A 13,747-nucleotide genomic window follows, 5' to 3' on the forward strand; every position below is an offset into this window, starting at 1 on the left:
TCCCAGCTGAACTGTTCAAAATCTTGCAAGATGATGCTGTCAAGGTAATGCATGCTATATGCCAGCAAATTTGGAAAACACAAGAATGGCCATCAGACTGGAAAAAATCAACTTATATCCCCATACCAAAAAAGGGAAACACTAAAGAATGTTCAAACGATCGAACAGTGGCACTCCTTTCACATGCCAGTAAGGTAATGCTCAAGATCCTGCAAGGTAGACTTCAGCAATTCATGGAGCGAGAATTGCCAGATGTACAAGCTGGCTTTAGAAAAGGCAGAGGAACTCGGGACCAAATTGCCAATATCCGCTGGATAATGGAAAAAGCCAGGGAGTTTCAGAAAAACATCTATTTCTGCTTTATTGACTATTCTAAAGCCTTTGACTGTGTGGACCATAACAAATTGTGGCAAGTTCTTAGTGGTATGGGGATACCAAGTCATCTTGTATGCCTCCTGAAGAATCTGTATAACGACCAAGTAGCAACAGTAAGAACAGACCACGGAACAACAGACTGGTTTAAGATTGGGAAAGGAGTACGGCAGGGCTGTATCCTCTCACCCTACCTATTCAACTTGTACGCAGAACACATTATGCGACATGCTGGGCTTGAGGAATCAAAGGCTGGAGTTAAAATCGCTGGAGGAAACATTAACAATCTCAGATATGCAGATGATACCACTTTGATGGCTGAAAGCGAAGAGGAACTGAGGAGCCTTATGATGAAGGTAAAAGAAGAAAGTGCAAAAGCTGGCTGGCAGCTAAACCTCAAAAAAAAACAAGATTATGGCAACCAGCTTGATTGATAACTGGCAAATAGAGGGAGAAAATGTAGAAGCAGTGAAAGACTTTGTCTTTCTAGGTGCAAAGATTACTGCAGATGCTGACTGCAGTCAGGAAATCAGAAGACGCTTAATCCTTGGGAGAAGAGCAATGACAAATCTCGATAAAATAGTTAAGAGCAGAGACATCACACTGACAACAAAGGTCCGCATAGTTAAAGCAATGGTGTTCCCCGTAGTAACATATGGCTGCGAGAGCTGGACCATAAGGAAGGCTGAGAGAAGGAAGATCGATGCTTTTGAACTGTGGTGTTGGAGGAAAATTCTCAGTGCCTTGGACTGCGAGAAGATCAAACCAGTCCATCCTCCAGGAAATAAAGCCAGACTGCTCACTTGAGGGAATGGTATTAAAGGCAAAACTGAAGTACTTTGGCCACATAATGAGAAGACAGGACACCCTGGAGAAGATGCTGATGCTAGGGAGAGTGGAGGGCAAAAGGAAGAGGGGCCGAGCAAGGACAAGGTGGATGGATGATATTGTAGAGGTGACGGGCTCATCCCTGGGGGAGCTGGGGGTGTTGACGACCGACAGGAAGCTCTGGCGTGGGCTGGTCCATGAAGTCATGAAGAGTCGGAAGCAACTAAACGAATAAACTACAATGAGCAGATTAAAAAAAAAGTTTTGATAAACTCTTGTCTGCAAATTTGTTGAAGTGACTTCAGCCCTGTCCTGGTGTTCAGGAGTTCTGCATATTGAACACATGAAGGGGATTGAAAGAGAAAGTGTGTTAACCATGGTTCCTGAATGCACATGTGTTTGCATCTGTACATTTGTAGAAAGATTCAGGAACTGAGGTTCTCTTCCGAATGCTCTAGAACAGACGTGGCAAGGCCAGCACAAGCTTTCTTTTCCTAAATAGGGGTTTTCTGCTGTTCACAAACCTAGTGTGGCTGAGCACAGATGGATCAGCAGTGCTGAGAAGCGTACGGATTCATTAAGTTCAGCATCTGGAAACTGCCAAGTTGGGCTGCTTTCTAACTGTTGCTCTTGCCCCACATTTATTTATTTATTCCATTTAGCTAGAGCCGTAATTCAGTCAAGACTTCCGGCTGTTAACAACGACATTAATGTTTCCACAAATTTAAAACATCCAGGTTAAATGAAAACGATAAAACACCCACCATACATTATCATCGGGGGAAAAAAGATTAAAAGAATTCATAGTCTAACACCCGACCTCAAAACCATCTCAACACATTCAACCTCGAGGGTGTCATCTCAATGCACGAAAGCTATTGGGAAGAGCTACGTCTGTAGCGCTTTCCTAAAGAGAGGGCAAGTGTAACCTCAGCGCAGACGCTTGCACGAGCACACTAGCGCGTTTCAAGACGAGCGGAGGAGGAAGCCATTTTCACTCGCACCGCTAGGTGGCGTCTGTGGACTCATAGTCTCCACTGCGGGGGAAGAGGCGGATTTTATTGCGGTGCAGCTGGGAGGAACCCAGGCGGAGCAGGCTTGCTTGCCGTTTCTTCGCAGGCTCCGGTTTGCGCTGTTCTCGGCATGAGCCTTCTGGGGTTTTCACTTTCTCCTTTCTTTCGGACTTTGCGCGTGCCGGGCTTTTAAACGCCAGCGCCCCGTGTTCCTTTTGCCGGGCGCTTGAGGGGAGAGCCTCGCCGCTTCCTGCGCTGGGACCATGTCGGGGATTCGGAGCTGCGGGGAGAAGAAAGAGATGCAGGTGGAAGGCGGCGGCGCGTACCTGGAAGAAGGGCAGTGCGACTCGGGCATCGGTTTTATCCGCTCCCTGCATGGCCAGCCTGGGGAAGGAGAGCCCCGGTCCCCGGCTGCCGGAGGGATCCCGCTGGATAAAGTTCCCGATCCTTCCAGTCAAGGCAAAGAGGAATCAGCAGACGAGAGACTCGATTCGAGTTACGGCTCTTCCTCTATTGTGGAGTCCTTGGAGGGGCTGGAAGGGGCGCCTAGCCCGGAGGAGGAGGAAAGGCTCAGGCAGCAGCTGCTGGAGACCTTTGCTTTCCTATCCGAGGACGGAGACACGTGAGTGACCCCAGCGCGTCCTCATGTGCGGTTGACAGCTGGACGATTTGTTACGTGTTGCTGCGTGATTCTTGCATCCATATGTGCTTATTTGGTGTAAGGAGCCTCGTTCCTGGAATTTTAAGGGAGGGAAACTGTCTGCAGTTTTATGGGGAAAAGAAAAAAAAGGGGGGGTTGTTTTCCCCACCACATTTGTGAGTTGGTCATACAAATAGGTATCCCGCCTGCAGTCACTCATGCATGTGTTATCTGCGAGATGGAGAATGCGGGAAAGACACAGCAGGGTTGCAGTATTTTATGAGTTGGATGAACTCATCTGTTCTTCAAAATAAAGGTGATCCAGTAGGTATACAAGACTATCATGTCAGCCTGGGGGAAAAAACAAGTTATGTTATGCTTTTTCACCCAATATCAAAATATGTATTTTGTCAATTCTCATCATACTTATACACAGTAGGAAGCCTGGTCAATATGAGTCTGGAACTGTGTTGAAATCACACACACACACACACACACACATGAGATGAAGCTGAGGTTTGGAACAGATGATAGGATGGGGAAAATTTATGAGACCTGTTCCTCCTCTCGCAACCTGCCATACATCTAAGTTGGTCAATGCTGGCTTGTTCTTTTGATAGGAGTTGCTTATTCATATGTTAACCTGCCTATATAATGTCTTATAGCTTGAGGCAGCTCTTGTGGAGGCAACAGCAGGTCTATGGAAGGAACAGGTGGAAGGAGGCAAGAGGCTCAAGGGAGGTTGCTAAGGATGTCTACAGAGAGTTGTCTGACCCAAATCTCTCTCCTGGCAAGACATCCTTTGAGGAGATGGGTGGGCTTCTAGAAACAGTGAGCTGGGGCTGTGATTGCAAGGTCTCGTTGACATATTGCTCTGGTTCCATTCTCTTACTATAAAGAGGTGAACTTAGAGCAGTGCTTCTCAACCTTGGAAACTTTAAGATGTGTGGACTTCAACTCCCAGAATTCCCCAGCCAGCCTTGTTGAAGTCCACACATCTTAAAGTTGCCAAGGTTGAGAAACATTGACAGAGTATCTACTTTAATGATCACCACCATTAAACCACTCATATTTTTTCTAGCCTCCTTTGTAGGATAAAAGCTGGGATTTGATCATCAGATGCCCTTTCCTTCTCTGCTGGGATACTGTAACTTTGGTTAACCTTTCTTTTCCTGATGGGCCTGTTACATATACTGTTACCCTTGCATACCTAGAGGATAGGGGTTTGTTCCATAAGACATGGAGAATGCAATGCATGGGCTTCACTCTTGGTTCTCCTAACCAGCACAAATAATGTGGAGAAAGATGATGTATTATTTAATAACATTTTATATTGCTTCCTATGCAAAGCATTTCTCAAGGTGTACAGTAACAATACATTAAATTAATATATCAACCACATGCAGTTAAATAGGAAAAGAGAAAAAAGCATTTCAGAGAAGGTCTGTATGGAGAAAGAGCATGATAGCTGGGGCTGATGTGAATTATAATCCCACGCATCTGGAGGGCACCACATGGGGAAGACTGCGACACATCCTTTCCTCCTCCTGCTTCTGCGCTGAGTTTCTTCTGCTTTTCCTTGCCTGCTTTGTTTCCTCTTCCTTCCCCAGGGCTGTGGATATGATAAAAGGGGGGGGGGCTCACAAAGGATGAGTGGAGAAAGACTTTGTGGGAAGAAAAGGAGCTGCTGCTTCTTCCATGGTCCATCCCTGCCTCATTTTCTCTGCCAGGAGGGGACAAAAATGCAAGCTAATCCCTTCCAGGAGTAAAGCAATGAGAACAGGTCCTCTTCTTTCTGCATGGAATTCTTCCTTTGCTCCCCACCCCCTGCTTTGGAGTTTTTCAGTGGCAATCTGTGTTCTAAAATACAGGCTAGCTTCATTTGTTGCTTTGGGGATCTCTAGTTTCCTTGGTTGGTGTGCTTTTCTCTAGCTATGCAGTGTTTTCAATTGAGGCAGAGCTAGCTGGGGACAAGAGATCTTGTTAGCCAGCACCTCAGAAGGGTTTCAGGTTGGGGAAGGCTAATAGAAGAAAGGAAATGATGAGGATAAATGCTTCTAGCCCGATCAGATATTTGCTCATGATAGGGAAGCTGGGGAGATCTGGGCTTTTCCTTCCTGGTCTTTCCTAGTTTAAAGAACTGGGTAGAGAGACAGGAGACAGCTGACCTCCAAGAGCCTGGAGCAGTTTTTCTCAGCTTTGGCAACTTTAAGATGTGTGGACTGGGGAATTCTGGGAGTTGAAGTCCACATATCTTAAAGTTGCCAAGGTTGAGAAACGCTGGCCTGGAGTAACAAATACAGTACATATCCCATTACAAAAGGTATCCTGTTCTGCAAAATGTGAGTTACCTGAAATAATAGGTTGTAGGGTCAGAGTTTAGGGGGGCTGGCCTTTCTCTCTTCCCAGCACAATGCAGGAGATTCCGCTACTCATCTTTTCCTCCTGTGAAATGCATAACCTAAAAACTCTGTATGCATTTTTAAAAAGCATGGGGGGTGTTTAAATTATTTATTCCCCACCCCCCTTCCATTGAAAGGTGCAACTGCTAGCTTGGTGATCTTGGTCTGTGGGCATCCAGTGTAACAAAGCTGGAATACTTTCTATTCATTATTTCACAGCAATCTGTGATGGACAATTATCACTTCCTCATGACAGTTCTAATGATGAAAGAACAGTTTGTGGCTTCAGATTTCTACTTCCTGTTTTTTATAGTTCTATAATGAGGCTGGTTCTTGAGGACCAGTGTTTGCAGCTGATCACTCTGGAAGAGGACAACTACGTAGCTGTCTTGAGCTGAACTTCAAACAGTACTTTTTGTTGTACACATGTGTGAATCAATCTGGTTCTCACACGGGTAATGTCAAGTGATGATCTTTATGTATGAATGACCTTTCACAGATAGAACCTAGAAACAGTCTAGTATAGGCTTACTGTATTTATTTGTGAGTTAGTAATCCATTTCAATCAGATAACTCTAAGCAGGATATAAGAGTGTACGAGAGTTGCTGTTATGATAAGAGTTAAAGGATTTTGTGGACTCCCTGGTGCTCTCTGAGCCTTGTTGTTTTCTTGCAGACGTTTCATTGCCCGATTAGGCAACATCTTCAGTGCGAAGAGGGAGTGGGACTTGCTCTCAGTTTATATACCGTGGCTTGCCCTGCTAGTGTTGGTAGGGGTGTTCTCTCCTTGGGAGTTCCTTGATTGGGCTGTTGTTTGCTGCTTGGTTGATTGACTGAGTTAATAGTTCCTTGATTAAGGTGTAATGTGCTGTTTGATTGTTCATTGGGTGTTAATCCTAGTGTTAATCTTTGCATATATGGGTGTTGATTAAAGGATTTTAAAACTGTGTTCAGGGCTGTGCCATGCATATTGAATCAAAATACCAACCATAAGGCATAATTTTAAAATAAGTAATCTTGAACGTCAGTTGGAAGAATTGTGATGGTTCTGTGGGAACTGGATTCCCAAAACATGGAAATAGCAGTAATGACAACTGGCTTCTGTCACAAAAACCCTTTCTGCCTGTCAGCTAACAGTGCATGAACAGAGCCTCTGAAAAGGGATGGTAAGGTTCAACATGAATGTAGGTAAGTTAATTTGAGGATGATGGGGCAGCAGCAGAGGGGATAAGTAGGCATAATGTCCTGAAGTCATATTTGGGCATTACTGGTGATACCAAAATAGGACCCAGTTTCCTTTTGCAGAGTGCATCAGAACATGTATGATCTTTAAGACCAAACTTCTGGTTCTCATGACTCTTCAGAGAAATCAAAACCACACTTACTTTAGTAGTTTAATTTAGCATGCATTCCATTAACCTTTCAAAAGACAGTGAAAAGTTTGGGAAATGAAATGTGTGTGTGATCATTTCCTAGGGTTCTTTTACCCGCTCCCCAGCTGTACAACACAGTATCTGCTATGTTTGTTGGACAGGGTTCTGAATAATACCGTCAGTTATCAACCATATTTGCTATGCTCTTTATTATGAGGTACCCATAAGAGGGCAGTTGGTGGAGAAGGAAGCTACTAGGAAAATGAAAGAAAATAGAAAGGCAATGAATTCATTTAAATGAGAAATGCATTGCTTCTTTTTGGTTTAAAGGGTATTAAGTAGCTCCTGTGGAAAACTGAGGAATTGCACATAACAAGGCAAGGAGGTAAATGAGTACGGTCAAAGTGGGTTGATGTGTCAGGATCCATCTCTGCCACATTTGTAGTAAGTTAATTTCTCCCCTAGACATGCCCTCTCCCACTTTATCCACCCTTAAAACCACAGGGTTTAATTTTAACATATTTGGAAATCACCATCAGCAGATGCAATTCTTGGCCCAAGTTAATCCCTGAAGCCTGGCTGATCATAAATTACTCGGAGCATAGAATCCCCCAGCAGCCATCTTCTACTTATGGCTAATGGTAGTGCTAGCTCTGTTCTTGCCTTACCACACTAAAACAAGGAGGGGAGCAGCAGCTGAAAAATCAGAGTGCGCTGCAAATATTTGCAGGGACAGCACTTGAGCAGACTATTGAAAATTGGTGACAATTACAGAGGAATTATAATGTTGGTTACCAGGTGACCCTCGACCTCAAGATGTGCAGCTATGCTTTAAAGCTTGGCTGGGAGGTGACCAATTATTATTTTAATTGTAATTGTAGTGCAAGGAATCAGTTCATGTGAGTTTGTCTGTAAACTGAATATTGCATATCCAGTGCATATTGACCAGAGATATGGAGGACACTTGCTTTTCTCCCTCAGAAACTCCAAGTCTTGGATCATCTCTAGAAGAAGGTAACCATGGACTGTTGTCCCAATGGGTGGGAATGACAACAGAATTGGATGCTCTCCTCTTCCTAAAGAGAGGACCCAGAAGGGCATCTTAGTGTGGCTCTTTGCTTCACTTCACAGAGAAGATTAGTCCATGCAGCTCCTGCTTAATAAAGCATGGGATTCCCCCAGCTAAGTTGTAATCTGAGAAACTGTATGGAAACTGTTGTAGCTATTTTGAATATGCCTTGAACTCTAGTGGGAGGAGGAGGTGTCAGGGAAGCCTAACACTGTAGCGTGGGGGTTTTGTCCTATGCTCTACTGACTGGTAAGAAATCACATGACGGCAGCTCTAGACTGGATAGAAAATGGGAAGGTTATAGAGTTTATTTAAATCTCACTTCAGGGGCTTTTTCAGTTTTCATGTGGTACTTCCTATACATGAGCCGTATTTAAGATGCTTTGGCTTTTGTGCACTATGTGGAACATATGGCTGCGAGAGGTGTGCATGCTTTTCCTTAGCCTTATGGTAAGGCACACATTCCAGTTAAAGTCTTGTTTCCATGATGTGTTTATGACTGAAATAATCCTGATTACCTTCAGTGAATCCCTTAGTTTTTCTAATGTTACAGATTGAGCATATTACTTCCAGGAAAAATTAGTAATTTTCCAGTTGAGATAGGATTTTGTCATCTGAGCTTACTGTGAGCAAGCAGTTAGAAATCATGTTGCGTGAGCGTCAGGTGATACCTGGAAATTTTAAAACATGACTGAGGGTTAAAGTGGGGGTGGTTGTACCATTCATTTTCATGTGCTGAACATGTATGTGAAGAGGGGATAACTTTGGCTAGCTCTCCCCTCTTTGCTATCCCCCCCACTTGACTGCATGTTTAACTCAAGGACCCGTCCACGTAATTGCCAATCAGAATGTGCTGTTATGTGGAAAGAGCTAATATGCACCCACCACTTACTGTATATGCATATCCTAGTACATGGATATGTCTCTTCACATGGCTAGTAAATGTGTGGGTAGTGAGAGGAAAACAGCGTTAACCCCACAATATTTTCAATGTGTGAAGGAATCATATAAAACCTTTAGAAGTTCTCAAACTAATATACAGTATGTTCTTGCCTATGCAGAAAACTGAGCAAAATTTCATAGTAAGTATTATAACTGATTGGAGGAGATCTGTGTTAGTCTATGGTGGCAAAAAATCAGAAGTCTGGAGGCACCTTTTCTGACTAACAAATGTTATTAAAAGGGATAAACTTTCATGAGCTACAGCTTACTTCATCAGATGCACAGAGTGGCTACACTAATGTAGGATTTAATTTGGGCTAAGGTGTGGGGGAGAAAAGAGGGGAAGGCAGGATGGGTATGCAGATGCAGGTTACATGTGGGACAGATTGCCAGTACTGTATCAATTAACAGTTGTGATGCATTAAAAAACCCACTGTGTTAAGACCTTCTGAGATTGCCTAAAATCTTTTCATGTATGCACGTTCAGCAACCTGTCGCACCAATGGTGGAGTTAAAGCCCTGTTTTTCCAAAATAGTCACTTTGAGGTCTGCTATAGAGTGTCTTGGGAGGTTGGAATGCTCTGGTACTTTGTCCTTACTTTGAGTTCCAATATCAAATTTGTGTCCATTAATTCTTTTATGCAAAGTTTGTCCCATTTGCCCTACATAGAATCCAGAGGGGCATTGCTGCAGTTGATAGCATATATCACTAAAGGAAGAGCATATGAAGGGGCCTGTAATCTTGCATATGTACTTGTTGGAAATGCTGCTGGTATAGAAGTGGAGGAAAAGTAGAAATCTGGGTTTCTTGCAAGATCTGGTTCCCATGTTAGCATCATTGTCCTGTTGTTTCTTGTTGCTAGTGAACATCTGCTTCAGGTTGGGTGGTTGTCTGTATGAAAGTATGGGCCCAGTCCCTGAAGAAGTATAATGTCATTGTCCAGTATGGGCTGTACCTTTTAATGTGTTTGAGGGATTTCAGCTGTGAGTTGTGACAACCAGTTTCTAAGCTCAAACCACTTCTTTTATGCTGCTTTATTTGCAAGGAGCTTTCCTCACACAGAGTGGCATATAATCCCCTCGTTATAGGGGTTTTTCCCCTTATTATTGTAGTATTCATTGCAATTTTTACACACACTGAGTGTCTAAGATAATGTAACAGGGTGGAACATGGGGAAGGTTCATGATAGCATGCTTGGTTAATGTTTGTGTGTGTGTGTGTGTGTGCACATGCCTTCGAGCCATTGTTGACTCCTGGCAACTGCCTGGACAAGCCCCTGCAATTTTCTTGGCAAGATTTTTTTTTCGGAAGTGGTTTGCCATTGCCTCTTTCCTAGGGCTGAGAAAGAGGACTGGCCCAAGGTCACCCAGATGGCTTCATGCCCAAGGCAGTACTAGAACTCACGGTCTTCTGGTTTCTAGCTTGGTGCCTTTACCACTACACCAAACTGGCTCTTCTAGTCTATATCAGCCCTGAATCTCTTCTTAATCCTGGCAGGTATCACCAGGCTTGGGCTCTTTGTAACTATCAGTCCTGTCCCATCACGTGCATTTCCCAAATCCCTTTCTCTTATGGTTCCCTCCTCCTGCTGGGATGTATCCTGGGAGGGGTGCCTAGTGTTGCCATTCTCTGATTAGACATTGCTCCACCCAGCCATCACATAGACACGTTCAAATGCGGATCTTATTTATTAAACACATTTATATAGCCACGCATCTCATTCAATGTAACTCTGGCTGGTGTACAACCAACAATTAAAACAATGTCACAACAATTAAAACACTTCTAAAACATAAATAAAAACAAGATTGCAGGAGAACATCCATCTAAACACAATGCAACCATTGCAGAGGCTCCCCATGGGATCCCCAAGATTGCTGGAAGAAGCATGTTTTCAGGGCCTTCCAAAAGGCTAACAGGGATGGGGCTAACCTCATCTCGGGGATGATGTTCCAGAGGGCGGGAGCCACAGCAGAAAAGGCATGTTGTCTGGGTCCCATCAGATGGAACGCTATAGCAGATAGGACCCTCAGCATACCCTTCCTGCTAGACTTTATGGGACGGGTAGATGTGATCTGGAAGATGTGGTCCCTCAAATAACCTTCACCTGTAAAGAGAAGTCAGATTAAGAAACCTTCAATCTTCACCTGTAAAGAGAAGTAGCGCAGTCCATTCTACCACCTTATTCTTCTGCAGGTGTACCCTAGATGGAAGAGTGTTTTGACATTTTGAAATGGTGACTAATATTGAGAAAAGGCAGAGGCAAGTTTACACTGTGGGTTCTGCCACACATCAAAACAGGGATTACTTGCAGATTTAAGAATTATCTATAAGATGTGTATCCAAATGCCCCTCATTTATCTACAATGTGCTGATGTATAATTCTTTTTCAATTATTGGTCCTGTCATCATAAACCAGAGATAGCACTGATTTAAAGGGCCCAGGGGACTTGTAAATTAGTATTTTTAAAAATCAGTCTCAATCTGCACCTTTGGGAACAGGTTTCCTGGATGTTTCAAATGTGAAATGACATATGTTGGCACTAATATATGTTTGTGTATGTGTATTCTCTCATTCATTCATTCATTCATGGGGTCTGAATTGGGAGTGACTGATGAAGAAAAGGTTCTTAGAATTGTAGTGGATAGCTCAGTGAAAGCATCAGTCCATTGAGCAACTATTGTTAAATATGAAAAAAGACAAACCAGACTCTATGTTAAGAGTCGTTTGAGAGAAATTGAAACTAAAACTGCCAATATCTTAATATCTTTATATGATGTGGCCCCATGCGGAATACTATGTATCATTTTGGTCACCGGAAAATACTATTGTGGAGCTGAAAAAGGTATAATAAAGGGCAGCCAATGTGATTAACTCCCCTACAAGGAACATTGTATCATTTGGGGGACAGGCAGATACAGGGAGACGTAATAGAAGTATATAGAATCATCTATAAGTTGGAAAGTATGGACATAATATTTTTCTTTTAGAATATCAGATTTTAATGTTATCCATTGAAGCTAAATGCAAGGACATTTAGAACCGATACAGGAAGCATGTATTTATGCACACACAGTTTAATTGAGTTTTTTTCAACTAGATGGCCACAAATGACATGGTCTTAAAAACTCTAGACAAATTCATGGAGATCAGACTGATGATGGCTAATAATGTCAAGGGTAATATATTAGGAGTGTGCAAACATCATCTGGAACTTTCTGGGAATGGAAAGATCTGGAGAACCCTGGAACATTTCATTCTTCTCCCAGACAAGATTGATCCAGACTTTCTGGCGGTGGCTTGGTTTTTCAGAATTTTGGAAAATTGTTGGACTGCTAGCCCCTAGAATTGACCAGATTGGTATGGTTGAGAGAAAAAAAAGGGATGTTATGTGGAACACTCCTGGAATGTTTTGCATATCCCTGTTTACACAATGTCTCATGAGCAGGATACTTGAAATAACAACTGCTAAAGAGTATTGTGGAAGAACCTATCACCTTTCTGTTTGTGCTTGGGAGCTTCCTGAGTACATCTGATTGTCTATTACTGGATTTAGTTTGCTGGATAAGACTGGCTGTTGGCCTTATCTAGCTCTTACGTTTTTATCTGCAGAAGCTTTTGCCTGATGCAGATTTTCTAGTTCCATTTCAGCCTGGCTTGGAATTTAAAAGCTATTGGTTGATGGATGATCCCTACCTGGAGGAAGATGGGAATGTAAGTGTGGGATGGTTGTAGAGGGCATGGTAACATAATGATTTTGTTCCTATTTGCAGGATTGGTTTCAGGAAAAAGAAAATATAATGTAGTTAGCAGCTTACAAGGCTTCATTAAGTTATGAGGCATCATTTTATTCTCTATAACGCCATAGCATTATATGAAATCACTGGTTTCTAACATATAATACTAACATAACATAATGGTTAGTATTATACAAAACTGAAAATTTGCAGTGAGGTGTTAGCAGATGATACTCGGCCCTTTTCAGCGTCACGATAGGTAAGGCTGTGCAAGTGCCTAGATTTAGGTTTGATGGGATCAATAAACATTAACTGAATTCCAACAAGACAGGCATTATGGATACTGTAGTTTATCCTTGAAAGAGCAAGGGACTTCCTGATCAGCCTTGAGTGACAAGTAGTATCTGTGGCTTATTGTGTCTTTTATCAAATGGACTGATTACAACTATAGCTGCAAAAGGATAGTCTGGCTGGTCTATTCCATGCGTTAGTGACCTCTTGGTCAGATTACTGTAGGGCATGGGTGTCCAACCTTTTGGCTTCCCTGGACCACGTTGAGTGAAGAGGAATTGTCTTGGGCCACACATAAGATATGTATTATAGTTAATGTATACAAGTAATAAAACTTCATTTTTTATTTTTTATTTTATTATAAAATTTAGAAAAAGAGGGCAACATAAAACTAGTGGGATATTTGACCTTGTTTTGTGAAACTAATGCATCAGTGTCTGGTTCGATGAAAGTGGTTGCAATTCTCAGTGAGATCTCAAGGTGCTTGTCAGAAATTTTAATTCTAATTTTATTCTTCGTGTGCTTCATCCTTGAAAATAGTTGCTCACAAATGTATGTGCTGCCAAAAAGCGATGTCATGAATAAGGCGTGATTGTGAAGCAAGGGATATTTTTCTCTGGGAAGACAGGTCTTATAAAAGTCCAGTAGAGAGACATGATTAAATTTTTCTTTGAGTTGAATATCTGATTGCAACTCTATGCATTCCATTTGAAAATTCAGAGGTAATGTAGTTATGTCAACTGAAAATGGAGTCGAAATATACCAAAATATTGATGATTTTTCACGAAATCTTGAAACCTGTTCTCAAATTCCTGTGTCAAACCAAAAAGCAAGGCTGCATATTTCTCGCTGTTCACAGGACTGTGTTTAGCCAACGTATTAAAATATATAAAATTATTTTCCATAACTTGAGCTTGCCATACTTTAAGTTTCATTTCAAACGCTGTTATGGTTTGAAACATTGCAGTGATAAGTTGGTTTTCACCTTGAAGATGCATATTTAACTCATTTAAATGAGCGGTCACATCCACCAAAAATGCTAAATCTGTGAGCCATTTTTCATCTTCAAGTTCTGCCA

General features: G+C 42.4%; 1 protein-coding gene across 1 annotated transcript in view; it reads left to right on the forward strand.

The window, feature by feature from the left end:
• Window positions 1-2,287: 2,287 nt before the first annotated feature.
• NFKBIE (NFKB inhibitor epsilon) overlaps window positions 2,288-13,747 on the forward strand; it is a 34,138-nt gene continuing 22,678 nt past the window's right edge. Inside the window, exon 1 of the mRNA XM_063304993.1 lies at window positions 2,288-2,835. Within this exon, the coding sequence (XP_063161063.1) occupies window positions 2,477-2,835 (359 nt within the window). The 5' untranslated portion in view covers window positions 2,288-2,476. The remainder of the gene's footprint in view (window positions 2,836-13,747) is intronic.

Source organism: Candoia aspera, chromosome 1, assembly GCF_035149785.1.
Source record: "Candoia aspera isolate rCanAsp1 chromosome 1, rCanAsp1.hap2, whole genome shotgun sequence".
NCBI classification, from domain to species: domain Eukaryota; kingdom Metazoa; phylum Chordata; class Lepidosauria; order Squamata; family Boidae; genus Candoia; species Candoia aspera.